Source organism: Camarhynchus parvulus, chromosome 3 (assembly GCF_901933205.1).
Source record: "Camarhynchus parvulus chromosome 3, STF_HiC, whole genome shotgun sequence".
NCBI classification, from domain to species: domain Eukaryota; kingdom Metazoa; phylum Chordata; class Aves; order Passeriformes; family Thraupidae; genus Camarhynchus; species Camarhynchus parvulus.
The window spans coordinates 30587296-30612986 of record NC_044573.1 but is presented as its reverse complement, the minus strand read 5'-3'; the positions used below and the strand labels follow the sequence as shown (position 1 = coordinate 30612986).

At 49.4% G+C, this 25691-nt stretch overlaps 1 protein-coding gene across 2 annotated transcripts in view; it reads left to right on the top strand.

Moving 5' to 3' along the window:
• The window catches only part of TMEM63B (transmembrane protein 63B), a 48877-nt gene that overhangs the window by 8307 nt on the left and 14879 nt on the right, over positions 1-25691 (top strand). For both annotated transcript variants that reach the window (XM_030945005.1, XM_030945006.1), the window contains exons 2-4: positions 21816-22023; positions 22647-22726; positions 24234-24272. In XM_030945005.1, the coding sequence (XP_030800865.1) occupies positions 21838-22023; positions 22647-22726; positions 24234-24272 (305 nt within the window). In that variant the 5' untranslated portion in view covers positions 21816-21837. The remainder of the gene's footprint in view (positions 1-21815; positions 22024-22646; positions 22727-24233; positions 24273-25691) is intronic.

Genomic DNA, 25691 nt, shown 5'->3' with positions numbered 1-25691 from the left:
TTTTTCATTTTGTTTTCTTCAAAGCTTTGTTCCATTTGATGAGAGCTCTGGTTTGTAGGGAATAATGCCAGTAAGCCTTTGTGTTTTCATCTGGGGAGTTGAGTGCTACAAGGTGGAACGGCTGAAGTTGCTCCAGGAGAGTCTTGTGCAGTAGGAGCTGTAGCTCAGCTTTCCCCTGGTGGGTAGGGAGTGAGGGATGCACCTTTGCAAATCAAAGGTTTAAAACCATGGTATGGTGGCAGTATTTGAGCATGGTCTGGGCCATGTCTCTGGGATGCCTTAGGTGTCTCCTCCAAAACACCTGCAGCTTCTGGCCTGCTTGATGTGTAGGACTACCTGTTTTGACAATTGCTCTGCTAATACATTATTTTAGCATAAAATGCTCCTGCTTCTAAAGTCTCGTTTTATTGCACCACCTTAAAACACTGAGAAGCAGTTTTGCCAGTATAACTGCACCTCTATCAGCAGACTTATGCCTGTGGAGACATGTTGATTGCTTGGGTCTTTGCTTCTGTGTCTGACACAGCTGTGCTTGCAGATGTCTCTGGGGGTGGCTAGATGTGAAAGATCAAATAGAATCTTTAGATGGAGCTTGCACATCTGGGCAAGAGAAGAGATGGGGCAATCTAAGTAGAGGAGGTGGGCAGTTTTGTTGAGCCTCTTTTCAGAATACATGGGAGTGAGTGGAAGTGTGTGTCTGGTAAACAGAGAACAAAGCAGGCTCATTCTGTCATTCTTACCATGCTCCATCCAGCTCCTCCTTGGTGCAGGAGTTGGATAGAGCAGCATTGGCTGTACCAAAAGGGGGGAAATGATGCTTTAAGTTTTAGCTTTTATATTTTTCAGATTCTGTGCTGCTTTAGTGTGTAGTTCTGGGCTTTATAGTAAGTGTTGATAAGCTCTCTTTACAGAGTAGCTAGACAAAACATTTCCTTTTCTAGCTTGGGACCAAGGACAACCTATACAAGTTTCAGGCCCAAGTGCATAAACAACAATGAACTGAAGAGAGAAGACAAGAAGGATGGGTCTTCATAATCTGAAGCTGTAATTAGACAATTAACTCCAATATGCAAATGGACCAAAACTTATAAAAGTGTGACACCTCGGGACCAGTTGTCCATTTTGTGACCATTTTGGGTTCATCTTGGGTGTAGCCCTGGCCAGGCTCTTGTACTGCCCAAGGTGTATCCATTGAGGCCTTTTAATAAGTACCTACTTTATTCTTTAACTCTGTCTGGCCTCTGTTCTAGGTCAGCCTTCTCAAGGCATCAGGACAGGCTTTGCTATTTGAACAACGGCGTGTATATCCTGTCTTGTGTTGTTTGCACTGCATTTCTTGGAGCAAGAAAAGAAATTTTTAAACCCATTTGGTGAAAGTAGGCTCCAACCCTTCCAAGCAGTGGTACAGGTTAGGGCTGCATGTTGTAGCTGAATAGGTGTGTGGGCTGGAAACTCCCAGCCTGGTCCTGAAAAACTGCTGCAGGGTGGTGAGCCTGTCTGGCCTGGGGCAGAGATGCCCACCTGCTCTTCCCTCTGTTTCCTTCGATTCCCTCTGGTTGTCTCCATCCTGTCAGTCATCCTTATCATCCTCTAATTGCATTGCAGCCCACTCTAGCATATCAGAGTATCCTTTGACTTGCAAGGAACATTTCTGATTGTGAAACCTGCGCTTTCTACCAACTCCTCCTTTCTGAGCTGGCTCTGGAGACTCCAGGAGCTCTGGGCCAACACCCTCTCCTCATATCCCAGCACCAGCGCTTTGCTGCCTTGTTATTCCTGCTCCGCCTTTGCGTTTAGACAGGTGTACATTTTCATACCTTTTTTGCCTGCAGGAGTCTCATGGCAGGTGGATTTCAGGATAAGAAGGTTTTGAGACTCAAATGTGGCTGGAGAGCAGTGGTTTGGTGTTGGGATTTTTGTTTCTTGGGTTGTTTTTTTGGGTTTTTTTATCTGCCTGTACTTCTTAAAATATGTGTGTTAGAGATGGCAGGACATGAGCAGCTGTCCCATTGCTTGGTAAGCGAGTAGGCAAAAGAAGGTCCAGGAGGAAGACCTGCTGGTACATGTTGCTGCCTGCAGTGCTGGGAGAGGAACCTCCCATTCCTTCCCATACTGTGGTACCAAAGCAAATACCAGAGGGAATAGTCAAGATGTGATTTCCACTCTCCTGATCTGGTGGCTGTAAGTGAAAAGAAAAATGGACAGGCATATGTGCTGTCTCTGTTGACATCCCCCACGGGGCTGGGGGCTGGCCTTTCCCTAACATAAAATTGAACCCTACCTCTCCAGACAGGAGAGAACTAAAGGAGAAAATGTGACAGTGAAGACCGGTGGCAGGTAGCAGGAGGAGACACTTAATAGCTGCATGAGATGTAGAATGAAGAGCCCATGGATGGGGCGTGGCAGCTGGGGGCACTGAGCAGAGCAGCCTCGCTCCACACAAAGGTGGAGGCTGCCTGCAGACGGGAGAGGCTGTGCAGGGGCTGGCATGGGGTCCCGTGACTCAGACTAGAGATGGATGGGGAATGTTTTATTTCCTCTTTCTCATTTTTTGTGTTAAATTTGCAGCTTGGTGCCACTGCATGCTGCCTGGAGGGCAGAGAGCATACCTGGTCCTGGAGAGCCTAAGCACTGACCTTGGATAGAAAATTAAACCAGCAGTGCAAAACTTCGCAAGGTGTGCTGCTGCTCACCTGGGCGTCTCGCTGTCTGCTTGGAGCTGACCAAGCTGGCAGGGGCAATGTGAAGCTTTGCTCTTGCAGTTACTCTGTCAAGCAGCTGGGAAACCATCCAAAAACATCTTTGGTTCTAATCCTGTGGCTAATTCCAAGACAGATGTTGCTCATCCAGGATAGGGGTAGATTCACAAGCCAGAGCAGAAGAGGGGGCAGCAGGGCAGTGACAGCTCCCTGCTGCTTTCCTGGACCTTAACAATGGGAGCAGAGGTCCATCACTCCAAGACATACCCTTCACTCCTACTAACTCAACAGGGACTTCAGCTGACTGTAGGGGAGAGTGCAGCAACAAGTACTTGTGTGCTGCTAGTATGTATCATCTGGAAAGTGGATTGTCTTTCCAGTAGCTGGAAATTGGCTGTGTCATCTCCTTAGGAGGAGCTAGCTGTATGTGATTCTGATGAACAGAGAGGCATGGGGCATATCAGCAGCATGCCTGTAGTCATGCAACTGTTCAGGGTGGGATGCAGAGCACAGGCAGGTTCTCCTATGCTGTGGATTCATGCTGCTTCAATGCTACTCTGCAAAGCAGAGTGTTGGCTCCTCACCCTGTGTCTCGGAGTGGTGGGGATGCCAGAGGCAGGCTGGCTGCATGGTTGGTAGCAGCAGGGAGTGAGTCACTGCTGGGGCGGGTGAGTCGGTGCTGGGAGGAGCAGGTGGGCAGGGGTGAGGATGGCCAGGAGCTGCTACATGGATGTGTGGGAAGCTGGCATAGAGTGGGCGCCCAGCAGTGGTACAGGGGTGAATCAGGAGGATGAAGGGAGCAAAGGATCATCCTAGGCATGGGCAAAGTTGCTGGTGCCTTCACCTCTGGTGGTGCATGGAGTGCAGAAACCTGCACCCCTGTTGATCTGTGCTGAAGGGATGGTACACAAGGGTAAGCTGAGTTGGATGGCTTATAGCCAAAACTTGTTACACAGTTGTCCAGCAGTTCCTGAACCCTGTGTGTCACAATGTCCCGTGCTCCTGTCATGCCTCTGGACTCCAAGCCTTGGCTGAACATGCACTAGAAGTCAGCTGAGGCTTTCTGGTAAAGCCCCTGACACCAACCCTCCCTCGCCTATTAGGAAAGGTTAAAAACTCAGAAATTGATCTGGCCCCTTAATGTAAATATGCATTCCAGTCAGCCCATTTGGGACTGGTAAGTGCAGTGGCATAAAAGACAAATCTGGGGAAGGGAGCCAGGAGGTCCATTATGAGTTTGGTAGGGTGGAAGAGATGTTGGCTATTTGAGGGCAGGAAAGCAATAACTTTCTCCAAGATGGAGAGGAAAATGTGAGGTTCTGAAGATTAGCCTGGCATCATGAGATGGCTGGATGCAGCCAGGAGGGAAAAATGGAAAATGCGGTGGTGGCTCTAGAAAGGGTCAGGGTCTGGCACTGATTGTTTTGCCTGGAGGGGCTTCAAGAATCCGATCTGCCACCATATGGGTGTGCAGTTCAATAACATCATGTGGGATCTGTTTCCAGCCATCCAGGATGGGATATAGCTTGGCACTGGAGAAAGTCTGCAAAATTCAAGGAGCCCTAGAAAGCCCTCATTTCTTGCCTTCTCTTGCTCAGGACTGTATTCTTGGACAGTATTCCAGGTGTGAGATGGTGCCTTGAGGAGCTGGGGTTGTAATCCCTTTCCTTCCCCTACCCGGGTTTGAGACCCATAGCAAACCTTGTCATGCTTATCTCTGCCCACAGCTGAAGGCTGGTGTCACTGGTGCCTCAGCAGTCAGATATCCTTGCAAGTCTTCCCAGGGGCACTGAGCAAATGGAATAACAGTGACCATCCAGAGCAGGCTGGGCAAGGGTGAGCAATGGGGGCTGCTTCCCCACCACTGGCTCGAGGGGTTGTGGTTCCCCTGGAGATGGGCACTGCCCTAAGAGGTCCTGTCAAAGCACTGTAGCAAGCAGCAGTGCTTTATTGAGCTGCTGCAGGAAGGTCTCAGGAACTGTCAGGAGGTTTTCAGAGCCTTCATTTTAAATTGGTGCTTCAACACCTGCTGACACTTAGTGCTTCTCAAGCCTGGAGCAGGCTGCAAGGGGATGCTGGCACACTCCTTTGTCTGGATCTGATCTCACACTTTCACAGGAAAGTGTTCTCAGAGCTTAGGAGTCTGATGTGAAAGAATAAGTGTGCCCTTGAGTCTCCTTGCATTGGTGAGGGAAGTGCAGGTGATCAGCTGATTCTGCAGCATGCTTCCCTAAGTAACCCTCCCACGATCCCCTCATCTTCCCACGACAGAAGAAAGTTCCCTTGCTCATGCTTCCTTGACTCATCTCATCCTCCACTTCCAACAGGAGTGTGTTTGGTGTTAGTAAACATCATGTTATAAATAGGCAACTGATGCTATATTGGGAGGAGTTTTCTGTGGTGAACACAGGCTTAGTGGGACCTGGGCCTGGAAGCTGTGGGTACAGCTCAGCCATGCAGGGGCATTGGTGATCCCTCATCAAGGGGCAGCTGTGGATGTGGCTGAGGGGATGCTTCCTGAGCTCCAACTTTTTTAACTGGCCCAGAGATGCTATCCAGAGCCTCCCACCCCTACCAGCCCTGCTCGGCTTCTCGCTACAAGGATGTTGAGCTACTGGAGCATGTCGAGAGAAGGGCAGTGGAACTGGTGAAGGATCCAGATCACAAATCTAATGAAGAGTGGCTGAGGGAGCTGGGGATGTTTAACCTGCAGAAAAGGAGGCTAATGGGGAACACATGTACCTACCTGAAAGGAGGCTGTAGACAGATGGGCAGTGTCTTCTCCCACCTAACAAGTGATAGGACTCGGGGCATGTCTTTAAGTTGCACCAGAGGAAGTTTAAGTTAGATTTAGGAAGAATTTCTTCACTGAAGGAGTGGTCAGGCATTGGAACAAGATGTCTGGAGATACGGTGGAATCCCCATCCCCGGAAGAATTCAAAATTCATATGGGTGTGGCACCTGGGTACAAGGTTTAACGGTGGATGCAGCAGTGCTGGGTTATCAGTTGGACTGGATGATCCTAGAGGTCTTTCCTAACATTAATGATTCTGTGAATCTGTGATATGTAGATTGATATTAGATAGGTAGGATTGAAAGCAGGTAGGATTCAGGAGAAAGGAGTGAGATGCAAGTGGCTATGTTGGGCTAAACTTAGCCCTGTGGGTCTGCCCGTGTTCCATGTAGGGACTAAAGTACTCCTGGCTGGCAGCAGTGGAGTAAAACTGGGAGCTTGGTAGCTGTCAGCTTCCTTCTGTTGAGATGGTCCCTGACTCAGGAGAAGGTGTACAGCCAGCATCTGTGTGGCTCTTAGAGAGCAGGTAACTGCACCAGGATGCTTTTGCAGTGTCCACTGGGTTGCCGAGTAGAAGGCACCAAGCAAGGGATGTCTCTTTGTTTGCTGAGGAGTCACACATACACATCCCTGTGCCGCTTGGAGAGCAAGTGTTGAGCCTAAAACAGCCCTGCTGGGGCTGTGGATTTCTGATGAGCTGCAGTAAAGAGTCAATGCACACACCTGGTGTGAGTGCATGAGGTGGATCCCAGCTGAGATGCATGTGGCAAAGCTGATCGAAGAGCTCCCAGTGTCGGCTCTGACAGGACACGTCCCTGCCACTCAGACCTGGCAGTCTGTCCCTAGCAGCCAGGGCTGGCACCACAGCCTCAGTAGAGACCCAGTTTCCGTATGTGGGGATTCTTGAAGGCTTTTACTGGGATGCCAGTCAAGTGGCATAAGCAGAGGGAAGGGTGCTGGTTGTGAAATTCCAGCCTCTTGACTTACAGAGCCGTGGCAGGATTACTGTGGCAAGTCTTGGGCATAAACAGGTGGGCAGGGCAGCAGCAGTAGTGGGGCTAGCCACACAGGACTGGAGGCTGGAGGAGTTGCTGCTCTCCTGCACCCTTGTGCTTTCCCATTTCAGGCCCTGGAGGACTAAGCGTGGCTGTCAGGTTTGCTCTGGGGGCAGCTGGGCACTGTCCTGGCCTGGGATGGATGTTTCCAGCACTAGCAGTGTTGGGAGGGCATATGTACCCTCCTCAGGAGGCTGTGATTCAAGGAGGACCTGTAAGTTGGCATGCCTGGATGGTCTTAGGCAGGGGACAGCTGACTTTGCAGCCTTCCCCTGTACTAAATATGAGGGGGACTGGGGGAAAGGATCAGCAGGCTTCCCTGGAAGCTCTAGGGAGGGTGTGGTGGTGGATTGCAAAGTACAAACTGAATCTGAAAGCTCTCCAGTTTGGGAGGAGGAGGCTTTGCTTGGTCTGCTGCTCGGGTAAGCAGTGTTGTCAGGCCTTACTCTGCATTGTCCAGGTTGCATTTTAAGCCCTGTAAACCTAATACTGCCTAGGGCTTTCCTGGGCGTCCTCCTCAGAGATGATTGGGGTGTGTTGGAAGAGGCATCCCAGAACAGCCTGATTGGCATGCAAAATGCAGCAGTGTGGCTACACTTTATCCATTGATAAAAAGCAAAATGTGCTGTGAGGTTTCTGCCTCATCAGCAGGTGTCCTTCCCTGCCATAATCTAAAAAACAAATGTTAGGAAGCCTCCATTATGCATTAATGGAGTTTGTCTCTGCCGTTGGTATCTGTAGGTTGTCTGCCCCAGTAAGAGTGCAGGAAATTCTAGATCATACAGCTGCTTGGGATTACTCTGAGGGAGCTTGAGTGCTTCAGTGCAGGAGACCTTTTCAAAATGCCCTTTAAGATCAGTGGAGGTCACAAAGGTTGTGTTGTGTGTTCGCGTTTGCCAAGAGCTGATTGGCTAGCTGATTGATGTTGATGATCCACAGCAAGTCTGGTAACAAGGTTCAGGTGTTTCCCACTATGTAAAAATGGCACAACTAGGATGTCCTAATGTTTGTTGATATAAATGGGAAAACTGAAGTTCTCCTTGTAGCAATTGACACTTATCAAAATACTGTGAGGTTTTTTTCGGTTTTTTTTTTTAATTAAAAGATAAAAAGAAGCCTTAGTTTGCCCTCCCTCTGTGGACAGTTTGGGCACCATGGGAGGCAGCTGTGCCGGAAGGAAACGGGAAGTGAGAGGACAAGCTAGGATGACAGAGTACTGGGATATGTGTTTATTTGGCCACGATGTGACTGAAAGAGAACCCTTTGGCCTGTCAAACTAAAAATGGAAAGGAGTTGTGTTGCAGAGCAAGGAGGCTGCAGTACCACTCTCCCTCTGTCTCTAGCCCTATCTGTGCTTGGGGAGTTTGGGCACAATACATGTAGAAAGATGCTGACCACACAGAGAGACATCAGCTGTGGAAACAGTCACACTGGAAAGGTGTGCTTGGAAAAATGACAGGTGTACAGACTTTAGCTTGAGGAAAGTGGAGGTAGGTAAGAGATGTCTTCTGTCAGCAAGGGATCTTCAGTCCCCTTGCTGAGAAGGGAGAACAGTATTTTTGAAGAAGCAGTGAGAAGCAGAAGTAATGAAATTTAGAAGCAGAATCCTGAGAAATGGCATGTTTTTCAAGCCTGCCAAAACCATTTCCCCAGGAAGAGAAGAAAGCTTTCTGGTCTAGGATCATTTATTTAGCTGGTTGCTATGAAGTGTATTGCAGGAACATATTTGTCATCATTAAAGAAAAATCCTACTTAAACTTCTTGGTCTTTGCTGCCTCTACCCTGAGGCACCCAACTGGGGCTAGGTTGGTAACTGCTGCACATAGCCAGAGTCCAGAGAATGGTCTTGGAAAATATCTCGTGCTTGAAGCAGAGCACAGTACTCAAGTTTGTCCGTTTTTGGGTAAACACTTTAATTCAGCCATGTACTTATGATGACTTCAGTAAAAGTGTTTCAAGATAAGTATGTGCTTGGGGGCTTTCCTCATTTCTTTTACATGAAGATCGTTGAAGAAATATCTTAATGACCATTATCCTGTACAGTTGCCAAAGACTTGCATTAGGAGAAATACTAAGCAGTAATCTCATCTGGGTTATTAATTAGTAATTTATCTCAGAATGCCATAGTCTACTAATCAGGGTTTTTTTCCTCCTGCTCTTGTGATGTGTTTGGGAAGGCCAAGCAAACTTCATGCCTATAAAGAAAATGCCTCAGCCACTGCTTTGGATGGTTTCTTTTCATGCAATCCCTGTGGTCTGTTGTCCCCATTCAGAAATGAGGTATGGAGCAGCATGTTCACCCCTGTGAACCAGCAAAGAACAGGGGTTTTGTCTCTTAAGTACTCTGAACCTTTGGAGTCCACTGGCTCCTTTTTATTTGGGTGACAGCCCCTCCTGCCCCACTCTGTGAAGCTGCACTTTGCATCAGTCCAGCCAGCCAGATGCCCTTTCCATAGAAGGTGAACAGTTGGGAATGTGATTTTTTGGTAGAAGCCCGTGGCATGTTTTAGTGCATCCTGGCAGTGTTGTGCTGTGGGCTGGTAACTGTGCCCAGCAGAGGGTTAGGGTTGTGTGGGGTGACCATCAAACTTCAAGACTTCACATAAGGATGAAGTTGGAGATAGGTGTCACCTCAGGTTTGGGGCACCTGTTTTCTTTTGACATTAGAAGTCATCTGTGGAAGCACAGAGATTGAAAGGCTTTAGGAGGGAAAGGTGGTCTCAGGAAATACAGCCAGAGTAAGGATTGAGGTGGAAGGGCTTAGCAGGGCAGCAGATGTGGTGGGATGGGAATAGCAGAGCTCTTCTGAGCGTGTCTCTTTCAGAGGTAACTGCTGCAGCTCCCATTAGGCTGTTCACCACTGCTTTTCCCTCTTTTTAGGGCAGTGCTTTCCATGGAAAGCAGCCTCCAGATGTGCAAGCTGCCTTACAGCAGCTCCAGGCTATGATGCTTAGCTGCTCCTGGGTATTCTCCAAACTCAAGCCCATGGAATGCACCCGTGTCCGTTTTCCTTTCAGCGCCACTGCCTGGAGCAGCAGAGCCCAGGAAAGTCTGGCATGCCTGAGGAGGTTGTTAGGTGTCTGATCTTAGTTCTTCTGTGTAATACTGGTCTGTCTGGGCTGGAGGGCCATTCCTGCCTTCACCTCCAGCAGAGAGGTGAAGGCAGGAATGCCTTAGGCCAGTGTTTGGTGTGCTCCATATTGCTTCTTGGGCTGACCTCCAAGCCATTTCCTTCATATCAAGTTAGGATTTTGGTGTTCTTAGTAGAGGTGAGCACACTGGCTTGAGCTGGGGCTGTGGGCAAGAGGAATCCAGGTTACTAAACTGAAGTTTTAATGGAGTCTTGTAGGCTTGATATTTGCTTGTGTGGAGCTGTGGATAAACAGTGACTCAGAGCAGCTTCATCCAGTTAAAGCACTATTTCTTTGTTTGCCCTAACATTGAGATAGAGCCTGCACGACATGAGGCTCACACTGCCGCGTCTTACCAAAAATGCAGGGCCCTCCTCCAAGCCCAAACAGCCGCTTTATCTCGCACGCCTTTATCAGTGGGTCTGGGAGCCAGGCTGCTCACCTTGAAGTACCACTTCAGTGTTCCTTGGTCTCTGCTGGATCTCAGTGCCCAGCGCCCAGCTGGCGCTCCGTTCCCTGTGTTCCCAAGCCAGGCCCAGCTCCTCTTGCCAAGCCCAGTGGGGTGGAGCGAAACCATTGAAAAGAAGAGCCCGATCAGCATCTCTCAAGTGCTAGTGGCTGGCTGAGGGCCCTGGTCACTGGTGCATGCCAGTGACTCCTGCCTGCAGACCCCAGCCCCAGCAGTCAAAAGCAGGCAGAGCTGCCCTGAAAAGTCAAGAAGAGGTAGGTGTTCAACAACCCTCATTTTTCCCAGCAGGTAGAGGTTGTTGGGCACCTGTCTCCAGATTAGATCTCTTTGGCAGCATCAGAGCAAATATCACGTAGAAGAGGAGTTGGGACATCTCTAGGTCCTGATGTGTTGAGTGAGGTCCAACAGATCTCTCAGGCTTTGGAGCAAGGACAGTCTCAATGCTCTGTTTAATGTCCATCTACCTCTGCTGTGACCTTTGTTATTTATTCAGGGCCCAGCAGGAGGTCAGAATTGGTCTCTTATAACATCTGTCTCTCTTACTGGAGTTCAGTAGCTGCTGGGACAGAGTGCAAAAGGGGAACCATGTGCTGTAGGGCCTCGAGGTTTTTCCAGTGGCACAATTGTCCTATTTGGACATGTTTGTAGTCAAGGTTGCCCTGCTGCACTTGGTTGTACTGGGTGCCATGCCAACCCTATGTGTAGTGCCCTGCTGCCATGGGTTGGGTTGGCTGTGCTGCTGTTGCTGGAACCCTGACTCTGTTGAGATTTCCCCAGCAGATGCAGAAAGCAAATTCCTAGATGGTCTCCTATAACTGTCCTGGCTTGCTGGCCACATCCAGACCTCTTGCTGTGAGAGCCCTTTGCTGATATCTGCTGTTGTTGAGGAATAATTGAAGACTTTCCTCCTTCTGCTGTGGCTGCCAAATCTCTTTACAACTCAGCATGAAGTCATAAAGGGAGCTCAATTTTGCTTGCTGCAGGGCTGTGATTACCTTGACCTTTGGTGTTCGGCTGTGCTGTGGGTCCTTTGTAGACCAACTCTGCAAGGCAAGCACTATCTTAGGAATGCTTCAAGGAAGGTGGGAAAAGGTGAGAACATCCTCAGCCTGCAAATTGTAAACACTTGAAGCTGCAATCTGCTGAAGGACCTTGGAAAAGAATCAGCTTTTATCTGTTACAGGAAGGGTGCTGGTGCCAGGATTTGAAGTAGACGTTCCTGTTTTAGGAGCAGCACTGAGGCTGCTCCTGCTGAAGCTCATGCAGTACCCTGGCAGCTTGTCCCACAGTGCCCACGAGGGAAGAGGGTTCCCTCTAGGCTTCCTGGTTTTCATTCTGGGAGTCTGCTGCTGGATGAGAGAGCCAGGCTGGTGGGCCCTTCCCTGCCAGTGCCAAGCTTCTTCACCAGTATGTGAAGGAGCATTTTTCTATGTGCCACTAAGCACCATCTCCAGGGATGCTGCTCTGGGCACATGGACCCATTTTGCCACTGTTCTTGAATTGATGCATGGTTTCAGTTTTCACATGTCCCTGTGGAGCAATTGCTCAAGAAGGCTGTAGACAGTTGACACTGCCCGAATGCCAGGCACCCACCAAAGCCACTCTCTTGCTCCCTTCCACAGCTGGACAGGGGAGAGAGAATGTAATGAAGGGTTCCTGAGTTGAGGACTGGAAGAGAGTGCTCATCAAATACCATCACAGGCAAAACAGGCTCAAATTAGAGATATTACTTGATTTTCTTGCTAACAAAATCAGAGCAGGATAATGAGAAGATGACACCTTAAAAACACCTTCTGCCCAGATCTACCTTCTATCCCAGTAATGCAGGGAAGACAGGAAATAGGAGTTTAGGGTCAGTTCATCACCTATTGTTTCTCCTGCTGCTTAGAGAAAGGAGTCATTCCCCTGGTCCACTGTGAGATCCCTCCCACAGGAGACAGCTCTCCATTAACTTCTCCAACCTGGGTCCGTCTCATGAGCAGCAGCTCTTTGTGAACTTCTACTACGTGAGTCCATCCCACAGGCAATAGCACCCCTCAAACTGCTGCAGCATGGGTCACTCTTCCACAGGGTGCAGTCCTTCAAGGACAGGCTGCTCCAGCATGGTTCTTCTCTCCACGTGTCTCTTGCAGGTTCTCAGCCTCCTCTCAGGCATTCACCTGCTCCAGCTTGGGTCACCTCCATGGACTGGAAGGTGATCTCTGCATCCCCATGGTCCTCCATGGACTGCACGGGCACAGTTGCTTCACCGTGGTCTCTACCACAGGTGACAGAGGAATCCTTGCCCTGGTGCCTGGAGCATCTGCCCTCCCTCGTTCTCCACTGGCCTTGATGTCTGCATACTTGTTCCTCTCACATGTTCTCACCTCGCTCTTCTCTGAGTGCAATTACAACTGCACAATAACTTTTTCTTTCTTTCTTTTTACATATGTTATTGCAAAGGAGTTACCACCATTTCTAATTGGCCAGCCTTGACCGGCTTTGGAGCTGACAGGGATTGGCTCTGCTGGAAATACAGGAAGCTTCTGGCAGCCTCTCACAGAAGCCACTCCTGTAGCAGCCCTTCCATGCACCCCCCTTCCTACCAAAGCTTGGCCATGCAAACCCAATAGAAAGAGGCAAGAAGCTTTTCTGAAATACCATCCAGGAGAGGTAGTGCCTCAATCCTGTGCATGCCTAGTTTGGTGGTGTCAGATTAGGGCAGGAGGACCAGGCAAGAGAGAAGCTTACCCCCAGTAACTGCTGGCTGCTCAAGCAGCTTTCATGCTGCAGAATAAGGGATAGGGATGCTCTCAGGGCTGATGCACTAGGGCGTTCTGCCAGCCTCTGGTGAGCAATCAGCTATGAAGTCCTGAGAGGTGGCTTGGACTCCTCAGAGAGATGCTCATTGCCACCATTTGGTGACTTGCATCAACAAGGAGTTTCCTTGGTGGGAAATGCTGATCATACTTCATAGGCAAGTGATTGTAATTGCACCAATGAACAGAATTCTTGTGTCTTTGAATACTGTGCTGCAAGGAAGTAGACTTCTGTCATGCAGAAGAGAGGAGGAGGAGGAAACAGTCAATGTGACCTTGAGAGACAAGATAAAAACCCAGTGTTATGAGAGACACACACATTTTTTGCTCAAGAGGAAAAACTGCGTGTAGATGAGAACACCCAGTCTGTGACTGGGGAAAGAGATATGAGGCCTGGGGAAAGATGAATATGTGGTACTCCCCTCTACACAAGGGGATTAAGATCAGAAGCTTTATGATGAGGTGAGGTTACTAATAAACAAAGGAAAAAGGAATGAGAGCTGCAAGACTGCAGAGCTCCTGCTAAAAACATGCCCCTGTGCAAAAGGGACAAGATGGTATTTAGTCACTTGAGAAATGAGAGAGACATGGAAAAATTCAGAGTAAATATGAAATCACCAGGGAGATTGGTTTGTGTTTATGCCAAGCCAGATGTCTTGCACCTGAACAGCTCTCCTTAACAGTGCTTGAAAACCAAAGTGGTATTTGTGCAGTAAAGATCCTGTATGAATAGTTACTCTCGCTTAAAAAATGAAGTGTGGGAGAGCTAGCCTGGGGCAGGCCCACAGGTTGTAAGGAAACTGCAGGCCACATGCAGGTAGTATAAATGATGATAATAGTCATGCAGGAGATAATCAAGATGGCAACCCATGAAGAACAGCCATTGTGCCAATGGAATCCATAAACTAGAAGCTGAAAACTACTGGTATTGTAAGGTCGTGAAGTCTCCATCCTTGTCTTTGCTAAAAGTCTACTGGGAATTGGTGAAGTTGCTGCTGCTGCGGTGTTGAGTGATAGGTGAGGAAGCCCTGTTATCTGGGTCTTACTCCCAGCCATATGATATGGTTGCCATATGGCCACTCTCTGCAGAATATACCATGGACAGTCCAGCACCTCATTGGTCTTGCTGCTCTAATGGTCTGTTGTGTTTATTGGATCACTACCAGTGTATGCCTACAGGAAACAAGGGAAGCCAAACAGGAAGTGGTATTCCTTTATAAAGTACAATCTGGCAGACAAACTTGATATCTTTCTGAGATTTATAGCCTAGGAACTTGAAGGGAAAGTGACAGGTAGATATGTTTGTAACTTAAGTGTTTGATTTGGTAACTAATGAAGCACTCAAAATTTACTGTAAATCAGGGTGGCTGTGATTCTACAATGCAAACAGAGAGCTGATTGATGTGGAGAACTGTTTGATAGATTGGGCTTTCTCTTGATGGCAGAGGATGAGTCCCTTGCCATGAACTGGGACACATGGATCGGTTCCTATGAGACACCATTGAGGGTGTCCATGTGGCATTGAGACTCCATAGTGTTTGTCAGTAAGCAAACAAGATGGGACTGGGACCTGTCCTTCATGGTGCAGGAATGCCAGGTACCATGGCAATGTTGTTCCTTGTAGCCAGATGGAGGCAGTCGAGCTGGCTTGGCAGCAGAACTGCATCATGGTGTTGTGTGGGTGTCGCTGTTCCGTCAAGCCTCTTCAGAGGGGAAGGGGCCATCATCAGCCCTTCCCTGATGGCCAGGCAGGAACAGACACCCCTTGCCCAGGAGCACCAAAGGGATGTGAAAATTGAGGCAGGAAGACAGCAGTGTGCGATGTGCAGTATGGGGGCAAAATGCAGAGCCAGAGAGACAGATTGCCCTTAGGCTGAGGACGCATTAGCCAGCTCTGATGTGAAGAGCACGAACGACAGCATACTGGGTTTCAGGCGGTGGTGCAGCCCTTCTTGGCACAGTACACCATGTTCAGGGCACCGTATGACTCGAAAGCATTACCATCAGATGGAGGAAGTTCCTGTACAAAAGAGGCATGAAAAAGACCTATCTGTTTGGAACTCAATCCATATCACTTGGCAAGGTAGAGAGTTTCCAGTGGGTGAAGACAGCGGGAAGTGCTTTGCTGATGTTCAAAGGCAAGGCTTTTGTGATTATCCTGGGTGATTTTGAAAGGGACTGGGTTGTGAAGTGGACAGGTTCCTGACCTTCGTGAAACTCAAACCTAGGTTTTACATGGATCCAAATGCTCCCCACTGTTATAGTGTACTACCATCTGTGCCAGGCACCGTCCCAGCTCAGGGTTACTTGTGTGGTTTGCAGTGCTTACAGCTGTGCTGGGAGCAGGAGCAGGGGTTCCTGAGCTTTGGGATGTACACCGTCAGCAGTGTGCAAGCCACCACAGAATGGTACTCTGAGCAGTGTGGGGTTGGGGCTGGCTGTGACGGTGACAGTACCTGCCAAAACCAGGACTGGGAGCTGATGTGCACTAAAGAAAGGCATGATGCCCTTTAGTGGCAGATATTTGAGGCCTGGTGCAAAGCCAGTTGGGAGGACTTCAGACCCAGGGCAAAGGTGCACTTAGTTTTTGCTTTGAAGAAGCCAAGCCTGCCAGACCAAAGCTTTGTAGGCCTGGTGTCTAGTTGGCTAGCTCATAGAGGTGAAGTGTGCAGGGTGCTTTGTATTGACTGGAGGAGATGGAAAGGAGACAAAGAGTTGTAGGGTTTTGGCAGGCCCTCCTCCTTTCTGCTGATACAGGACCGATCCCTGTTGTAGGCTTGTCCGTGCTTTGCCCAGGCTTGTTGGAAATGCACCAGTAGCACATTTGCTTCTTGATGCTTTTTCCCTTGGCCTGCAGATCACGTTTCTCCTCACTGCACCCAGCATGTCAGCACTTCTCCATCCCTCAGCTGCCTGAATGCTCTGTGCCAGGTCTGAGGCATGGTGCAGGACAGCTTTCCCACTGCTGTTTCTGCACCAAGAGTGCCATTTTCCCTGTTTAACTGTTGTACTCTGGGAAAGGCTTTGAGCTAACTTGTAAGCCCCTTTCTCCTCATCTCTCCTGAGGCTATTCCCTACTTGCTTAACAGAGTCAGACTATTCTTTCTGTGGCCTGCTTGTGGCTGCAGGTAGTTTGCTCAGAGCTCTGCTGGACTTTGCCGCTTAGGTGCAGGTAACCTAGGTGGCTGTTTGAGGGGACGAGAAGGCTCCCTGAGCCTTGGGTGCCAGCTGCTGTGTGAGGGTGCCCAGTGCCCAGTACAGGCAGGTCTGTACTGCCCTGGCAGGCAGAGGCTCGGGGTGGCACATCCTCTGGGCTCAGGTCCCTGGGGTCACAGTGTGGGTTACTGTGATTCTTGGGAGACCGGGGGACCCCAGATGAGCAGATCTGAAAGATACAGGCCATGTCTGAGAACCAAGGCACACCTCACCTCCCTGAATGCCATTCCCAAGAGATTTAAGAAGGTCTGGGTTTCTTTTTTTTTGAGTCTGGAAATTTGATATTCTAGCCCCAGACCTGCTGGTTTCCGGTTGCCTGTCTCTGCACCTCCAGGCTGCTGTGAGACCGTCACATTTCCATAAACAAATGTGTCTCTACTAGAGCATAATCTCGATGTTCTAATTACAGATGGAGTTACTAACATTTACTGGTGAGAAAACAAATGAACGTAGCTTGTGTGCTTACGTCGTTCGGTCTGTGAGCTCAAGCATCCGCTTTATTGATTTATATTTTTCTGCAGGCGTTTCTCAGGTCACCTCCTCATGTCTGGCTGCCATCAGTGGTGTGGCTGGAAGGACAGACACTTGCCCGTGTCAGTGCATCTGTCTGCGTGTTAGCTGCTGTCCAGCTCCTGCGTCACTCCTGCCTGAGTCCCAGCACAGCACTTCCTCTTTCTTCTTTCCCCCTGGTGCCAGGGGTTTGGCAGAGGACGTGAATGCTCAGTATGAGGGGCAGAGACTTCAGGGTGAGCTGGTGAGAATGGGAAGTACTCTGTTTGGGAAGACCTGCAGTGCTGTTTATGATGTCGGCCCTGGCCTTACAGTGCTGCAGCAGAGTTCAGTGTGGGACAGGTAGCCTCCTCAGCAGGCACCTCCCAGTCCCCTTCCTGCAAGTGGGATGACTCTACAAGCATCCTGATGCACACTTTGCAGCCACAGTCATAGCTGTGAAGGACCAAATCATATAATCTTGGCCTTCCCAGCCTCATTCTGTATTCTTTCTCTTTGCAATGGATAGATGGGAGCATAGAAGCTAGCCTGGTTGCTGTTTGCATCCCTCATTTGGGTGCTGACCTGCAGGCCAGGGACAAAGATGAGGAGGAGAAGTCCTACTCTGCCCTGCTGAGGTCACCAAGCTCTCAAGAACAGCAGTTCTCAGGGCTGTGTTTGCACAGGGCTTAACAGGCAGAAGCTGAAGCTGCAGCGCCAGGTGGGATGTGCTTTAGGGACTTCAGGTAGGAAGCTGTATGCCTCTGCTCCTGGTTCGTGTTGGTGAAAGCTGGGGACACTGTGGACATGCTGGTCCTGCTGGGGATGTAGGGGCTATGCTGTGGAGCAGGGAACAGGTTTCTCTGTGGATGGGAGAAGCTGCCTCTCTTCCTCCTTCCTGCTTTTAATAGAGAAGGGGATGGAGTCCAGTATTGCTGAATAAGAGTGGAAAATGCCTTTTGGCAAATCTGTCTTTGCTATTTTGAGGAAGTCAGCATTAATTATGCAGAGTGCAGGAGGGGAAGCCTCTGGGGTTTGCATGGAACCTGGTTTGATGTCCTGCTCTTACTGTGCCTTTGCCCCCACTATATTCTGTGGTCACAAGCCATGCTTGTGGTCAGGAAAGGGCTTGCATACCTTGAGCTGGTTCCCACCACTCCAGCCTCACAGCAGCTTCCCACCAGCTCCCTGCACCTTGTCTCTTGATGCTCAGGAGCTCATGCTGATGTTAGCATCTCAGCCCAGGCTGAGCCAAGCTTGCCCTGACCTACAGCCTTTACGGGGAAGGAGGGACCAGGAAAGGCACCTTTAACCATGTTCTGGTGCAGCACAGTTTGTGTGGTCAAAGATGCTCCTTTACCTGTGGTGGCAGCATAAGGTATAAGGAAACATGCAGGGTCCTACCCTAGAGGGAGACACTGGGATCAAAACAGAAAGCTTTGCAGAACTACCTCTGCCTTCAGTGTGTATTTGAGTTGGGGAGAGCAGCTGTTGCTAGAAAAATCCCCTTATCCCTCCCACACTGCTGGAAGGGATTTCCTTTCATAACTGGGAACACCCAGTATCAGCTGCCTGCAGGGCTGGCCCTGCACCTTGCAGCACAGGACACGTTGGAGCATCCCTGCCTGGCTGAGGGTGGGGACAGAGAGTCCCCTGGAGTGAGCAGCTGAGACCAAGGTGCAACCAAATGCAAGGAAAGACGTATTGCCAGGCCTATGGATTGCACTGTGCCCGGGAAAACCAGCCAGTCTCCTACTCAGCTGAAAGACTCCTGGGAAGGGCCTTTGGTGAAGGATACTAGCTAGGCACTATTGATAAAGACTGCAGAATTGGTTGGCAAAACATTTTTCTTAGTTGCCTAAATGGTATTGTAACCCCAGAAGAACCCTGGTAAGTCTTACCTAAATTGATAAAATGGCAGGTCACCTCTAGCCTGCTGCCCGATGTTCTTGCAGCTGGGAGAACTAGAAGGGCACAAGTGCTCTGAACATTCCTGTGAGCTTTTCCCAGCTTCCCACACACCTGAAGCACCTCTGTCTCCATGGGGAGTTCCCTGTGCTTACCAGCTGGGTGGGAGGTTGCATAACTAAGCATGATATGGACTGCTTCTGTGCCTCTTGACTCAGCTCATGAAAAAGCAGTGTAAGCTTTGGGCATTTGCCACATCTTTTCCATTGCTGGGTGTTCTGGCTGGCTTACTGAATAGGCTAGGAAGGTTTATATCCAGTCCATCCTCTAGGCTTCAGGGGAAAAGTATATCTCTGGGACCTGTCTCTCTGAAATGTGTCTTAAATTACCTATAGGCTTGCAGAATTTGTCTTCAGTATGTAATGGTTTGTATAAATAATGTTTATATAGGGCTGTGGGCAATCTGAGCTTATGAGCCTCATTACTTTTAAGAAAGACAACTGAAAAACTGGGGCTATAAAACATGCAAGAATGAGGTAAATAGTTAGGTGTCTGCAGAGGAAAATCGTAGTTCCCTGGTCTCTTGCAAGTCTTTAAATACTGTAGTAAAATAACAGCATCTGGCAAACTTGTGTAACTTGCTTGGATGTTCAGAAAACCTCTGAAATTTCTCACAGAAAACTATTAAGAAAAGTGTCTACTGGAGGAGATGTAGAGTTCTGGCTCAAAAATTGGCTGAGGTTCCACAAACAAAGGCAAGGGGTGAACTAGCAATTTTAATGTGACAAGAGCAGAGGGATGAGGTCCTTTGCTACTAATAACCCAGAAAAGGTAATATGCAGCAAGGTTCCTAGAATCTGTCAATACCCTGGAGTAATTCAGATTTGTCAAGAGGAAGTGATTCCAAAGTGACGCCATTCATAGTGAAGTGGTGTGAGAAGTTGAGAAGCGTGCAGCCAGGTGTATTGGAAGGAGTGATTTGCTCTGGGACATGGCTGGCTTCTAATTTACCTTGGCTACTCAGGGCAGTGGGAGTGCAGGCTGATGACAGAGATGCTTTTCTTCAATGGTCAAAGATGCCATCAGAGAAGAAAATCATGTTCAGCCATGTGAGGAGCAGTGTAAGGATAGATGCTGAGAGCATCAGAATGCTGTTCTGGCAGTCAAGGTAATTTCCCTACCCAGGATGGAGTATGTGATGGAGAAAGGTTCTGATCACCTTTCCACAGAAGAGAGAATGTGTTAGGAATGTGTGGGAGGGTGGTTAGAGCTAGAAGACACCTTGTGTCCTGGGAAGGAGAGAGCACTTAGGAGTGAACTTAGTAGGTCTAGAAAAAGCAAATGCTTTTCTTCTTTGTCTTTTTTCACAATAGAAGGAGAACTCAAGGCTGTGGTGTTACAGTAGGATTGTAGTCTTTACTCAAAATCTGGAAGTCATTGCTAAAAGTTTACAAGGTTCCCAAAAAGACGGTTGAGAGATATTTCTTTTTTTTCATTCAGTTCATCTAGATTGCGCTTACAGAGGGGTGTAACCATTCATGCTCCAAAGTGTGTGATATTCCTTTGAGTGTCATCCCATCATTTTTTCCCATCATTCCCCTAGAGCTTCCAAGTGTCTAGTTAATTCAGCCAGGATGAGTTATCCTGTCTTCCCGATTTATTCCCAACTGTGATCTCATGTCTTGACTTGTTTTTCTCCTGCTTTTCTACTCCCTTGTTCTGCTCTAGGCAGCCCCGCTCCACCTCTGTACCTGTGAATTATGTCTTAACATGCTGCTTGGTGGCGTTTCCAATTTAATTGACCCCCTCTCAATGCCTGTACCTAGCTGGGCTTTTGCTTCTCAGGCTGCCCTTTGTCATGGTGCTTCAGCTGGTTTGTAGCTGTGCTCCCGTTGGAGCTGAGCTGGGAGGGTCACTTTGTAGCGGAGCTCTCTAGGTCACCGCAGCAAATCATTTTGTGGTCGTTATCCAGCTAGCATTGTGCTGCCATGCTGATAAATCTCTGCAGCCAGGCAGGAGATGGCCAGGATTATACCCGTGAGCTGGAGGTAAGAGCCCTGCATCCCCTCTGCTAATGTCACCAAGCAATGCAGAGCTTGAAGGGCAGTGGTACTGGTAGCTTTCTCATCCTTTGGGCAAGCCATGGCTCTTTTGCCTAGCCCTGAGGGATGGCATTTCTGGGGAGAAAAAAAACCCAGGCATTGCCCAGAAGTGATACTGTGCTATCCATCCTTCCTGTATGGTTCATGGCTGTAGTGAAGGATTTGGGGTGGTTTGTGGATGCTGGATTAAGAGGAATGGTTTAGGAATCAAAAGCCTTTATACATCTTTCTGTTATCACTGTTCCTTTTGCAACTGATGGGATTTTCTCAGCCCTTTTCTGAAAAGTGGTTGTGTTTCTGCTGTCAGCGGAAATAATTTCTCTTGAGTTACTCAGTTCTCATTTATCCATTGCTACCATAGTCATCTCTGTGTTTCTTATGGAGCTGCTGTGCACAGAAGGAGGACCTCCCCATGTCCAAGCAGTGATGCTGACCTGCATGCCACTGTGGGTCTTGTAACAGTTTGGGGATGGCACTGAAATAAATAAAATATTTGACCAGCTAAATAGTAGAGTCTAAGCCTCCTTTCTGCCCTGTGTGCTTGCATCTAAATGGCCTCCAAGTCAGAGGAAGGAGAAAAAACAAGCAGGGGGTGTGACCAGCCCCTGATGGGTGCTCTGGGAGCTGGAGGCTGAGGCCCGCAGTGAAGAGAGGGTGATGATTCAGCCTAATAAAGCTAATGGCTTTATGCAGCCAGGCAGAGGAAATTGTGGGATCATGATGCAGCAACTGTCCTATAGCAGTTTGTTTCTATCATCCAGACGTGACTTCATGCCCCATCCATTCCACCCTTTCACTTTTTCCTGTACCTAAATGCTTTCCCTGCTGAGGAGGGGGAGCTGAGACACCATGTTCTCAGGAAGAAAAGCAATCTGTGAGACAGCTGCACCTAAATGGTGTGAGAGTGGACAAACAAGGGAGGGAGTTCTGGGACACCATGGTGGGACAATAGCTGCTGAAGCATATGGGTTCTTCTGGCACCACTGAACTCAGCAGGCTTCTTAGATGACCTTGTCCCTGGACCCTGATCCCAGGAAAATCCTGTAGCACAGAGGAGCCCAAGCTGGCAGGCAAGGTTGGCCCCCAACTCCAACAGGGCTATGTTGTCATCAAACTGGCATGTGTCTAACTAACTCTTTCTCTCCTTTCCCCAGGGAAGACGATGAAGCTGTAGAGATGCTTCCCTACGTCATCGCCACCCTGGGCTCAGTAGGGGCCCCCTGCAAAACTCCCACATGCAACAACAACAACAGCACTACCAAGGACTACTGCTACAGCGCACGCATCCGCAGCACTGTGCTGCAGGGACTGCCCTTTGGTGGGGTGCCCACCGTCCTAGCCCTTGACTTTATGTGCTTTCTCGTAAGTCTACCTACTGTTGCTTTGACACCTTCTCCCTTAATTAACCATGAAATGAGGACAGTGATCAGATGATTAGGGTTGAGGGCCCCAAATGCTATCCCTGACTTTGCTGCTGGCTGGCATTCTGGCCCTGATCATGTCTCACAGACACTGTGGGCTTAGCCACTATTGACTTAGCTCCAATAACACCACACTGAGCCCCATGGAAGGGTGTTGCAGGATGGGGGTGATGTTGGGTGAGTCCTGCATCCCAAAACTCCCACTTAGGTTGCCAAGTCCCTGCAGCTTTATCCACCCAATGGTTTGCATTTTTCTGCTTAGAAGCTGTGGGACCACAAATCACGTAGCCATAATTGTGACTTACAGGAACCTCAGGGCCTTTTAATCCTGTGGGGCTACCTTAGCTATTGTGTGTTGCATCCTGGACCTCTGTCTCCCACAGCTATCCAGATAGTCTGATTTAACAGTCCGGGGGAACTTTTGCTATCCTGTGCTCTCAGTGTGCTCTTAACTGAGGACTCTGTCCCCTCCTACTCTCCTTGTTCCTGTGGCTCTGTATGCAGAGCACAAGGACAGAGTTGGACAATGCCTTTTCTCACAGCTTCTCTTTTGGTCTCTTTCAGGCACTGTTGTTTGTCTTTTCAATTTTGCGTAAAGTTGCTTGGGACTACGGACGCCTGGCCCTGGTGACTGATGCTGACAGGTAGGCATGGGAGAGTGGCAAGGGAATAAGATGTGAGTAGTGCCTCTCCTTGCTGTGAGGCAGAAGAGATAAATCCCATTTTGTGTGCCTGAGCAGCTGGAGAGGAGAAGCAAATGTTCCAGTTGCATCCCCCGAGCTCCAGGAATAGGAAGAAATCCCCCCTTACTGGCTTTTTTGTTACAGCATTGTTCTCCCAACACACGGAGTGGTCCCCGCTGGCTCCATATCACTTATGGTCCCTTCAGTGACAGAGATGTGCAGGGGCCCTTACAGAGGAAGAGCAGATGGAGGGAGGAGAGGAACAAGAGGTCACAGGAAGGGTGAGGGCTGCCACAGTAAAGGTTTTGTTAACCCTGTAAGGTGTCTTTGTGACTCTGCTGGATGCAATTCTTGTTAAGAGCACTTCACAGTAGTATGCTGCTCTTCCAGGTGTGGTACTGCTGTGCTGATGCCAGCTTAGCTCTCATCCCAAATGCTGATGAATTGATCTGGGTGCAGATTCTTCCTGCCCAATGTATTTGTGAGCTACAGTGTCCATCAGCAAAAGCCAGGGCCCATTGGGGATAGCAGCTCTACAGCAGAGGGAGTATTCCCTGCACAGCAGTGGAAAGAGTTGTTTTTTTCCAGCATCGAACCAGAAATTCTCGTGGTTTAAATAAGTGGTCCTGGATAGGGTTAGATAAGAGGGTCCCTGTGGCTCCTCTGCCCTTCATTTCCTGGTCTGGCTGAAATCAACTGTACAGAGGTAGTGGAAGGGAAACAAGGAGAAGGAATAATCATAGGAGACTTCAGTAGGGAGAGGGCAGCAGGGTTAAGCAGTCTGGATCCAGGTGCTGGCAGGAAGCCACGGGAGCTGCACAGCTCTGTCCTCTGGTGGGGAGGGAGGGCTGGTTTTTCTCTGAGGCAATGCTTGAGCACCTTGGGTGCAAGGCAGTGCCAGCAGTAGCTGTAGGCAGAAATGCAGAGGGGCGACAGCAGTTTGGAGAGGAAGAGCTGGTGAGCACAGGGAGAGGGACAGAGTGGCTGTGGATCAACGGGACTGCAGTTGCAGGAAGGAGCCCATGCTGCTTGGCTCATCCATGGGATAGGGTGAGATTTTCAGGAGAGGGGTGCATGTGTGTTTGTTGCCTGGGTGGGGAGGAGATATATGGAAGGGGAGCTCAGATGGCAGCCAGGCAGTCCCGACAGTCTGTCCTACTCCCCGTCACCCAGGAGCTCTCTGCAATGTCCATCGTCTGGACCCAGGTCACCTTCCCAGTGAAGCCAGCTTCCCTTCAGCTGGCAGCAAAGCATTCTGCCCCTGGACCAGTGGTTATTCCAGATCACTGTAACTTGAGGTGTTGCTGGGCTCTGGAAGGAAGGTCTTCTCCAGCCTGACCATTGGCAGGTTTCTTTTCTTCAGGATGATGGGGGAGCCATGTTGCATGCATAGTTCCCTGCAAATGGGGAGAACTCAGCACCTACTCCCGTGGTTGTAACCTCTCCCTTTCTGTTTCTGTGCCCCCAGGCGCCGACGCTGGGAGACGGAAAGAGAGGAACGGGAATAGTATGTTGTTTTTTCAGGGTCTCATCTCTTCTGTTCCTTGCTCACAACCTCTCTCTCCTTTTTTCATGCAGCTGTCTTGCTTCTGAACTAATCTAAATGTCTGGGAGTTTGGGCATGAATTTTGTGTCTCTCGGTGGATTTGTGCTCTTCTTTCCCTCCCCTTTGTGTCATCCACTACCACAGCTGAATGCACCCTGGTTTTCCCCTAGTAGCCCTTAAATGCTACTTGAGAGCAGCAGTGCCAGGAAGCTCTCAGTCCTGACCAAGACAGAGGGTGCTGTATCACATGCCCTACTCTATCTGCTTGTGTCCAGATATCCTGCCTTATCGTGGAAGCAAACAAACTTGCTTGCCTGAGCTCATAGTACACTCAGGTCACCCAGGTGCAGGGGAGGCTACTTTGCCTGGTCCTTCTTGTGCCAGGTTGCCACAAGAGCTGTTCCCTCACCATCTGCAAAGGTCGGGAGATGCACAAAGAGGATCTGGCAAGAGTACTTCTTTCCTTTTTACCCATGAGGTTGCTGGGACCAAGGCAACCTTTGGCCCTTGTCCCTTGCCACCTAAACCTACACCCAGCAAGGAAGCACCCTTGATTTCCTCTCTTCCCCGCTGGAAGAAACCTTTTACCTCAATGCTGCTGAAAGCATCCTTTGTCACCTTGGCCTGATGGTGCCCATTAAGCCCTGCCAGGGACTGTCCTCCCTGTTTTTACTTCTTTCTTTCTGCTTTTGTGCCTAAGAAAAGACCATTGCCTGTACCTTGCTGACGGGTTGGGTGGTATGTGCTGCAGAGAGGATGATCAGCTGGCAGTGCACAGCCTGCCACAGTCACTCCAGCCACACTGATTTGTGTATGAGGCCAGGGCAGCAAGCTGCAGCCTCCTTTTCCCACTTGCAAAGCAGGGACCTGCTACTGCCTTAAAGGGGGTGCCTGATTTTCGCAGCTGATCCTTGTCCTTGGGAGCAGAGCAGTTGAAGTTAAAACAGAACTAGTGGTCACTGTGGTACATGGCACAGAGGGGACCTCTTGCTCGTGCTTGACTGCTTCACTAGTGGTTGGCCCCGCTTCAGGTGTGTCTGGCAACTTTTCACTGCTAACATCTTGTGGGGGGAGTAAGGCAGAGGTAGTAGAGCCATCATGCTCTGGGGACTTTTTAGGGAGCCACTTCATTTATCCTCACAAGAGGAGACAAATGCTTGTCTCTCTCCAGGGGGCCACTTCTTTCTCCTCCTGTTTTTCATTTGAGCTTGCTGGAGCCATCTGCTCTATACACACCATACATACCACCCCTAAAGCTACTGCATGAGCTGGGACAGTGTTAGCAGCCAGAAGCCTCCAAAAACCTGCAGAACTTAGCAAGGAAGTCTCTTCTGTCTGTGCTCCTTCAAGGCTAGTGGCGCACTCCCATCCCAGCTGTTC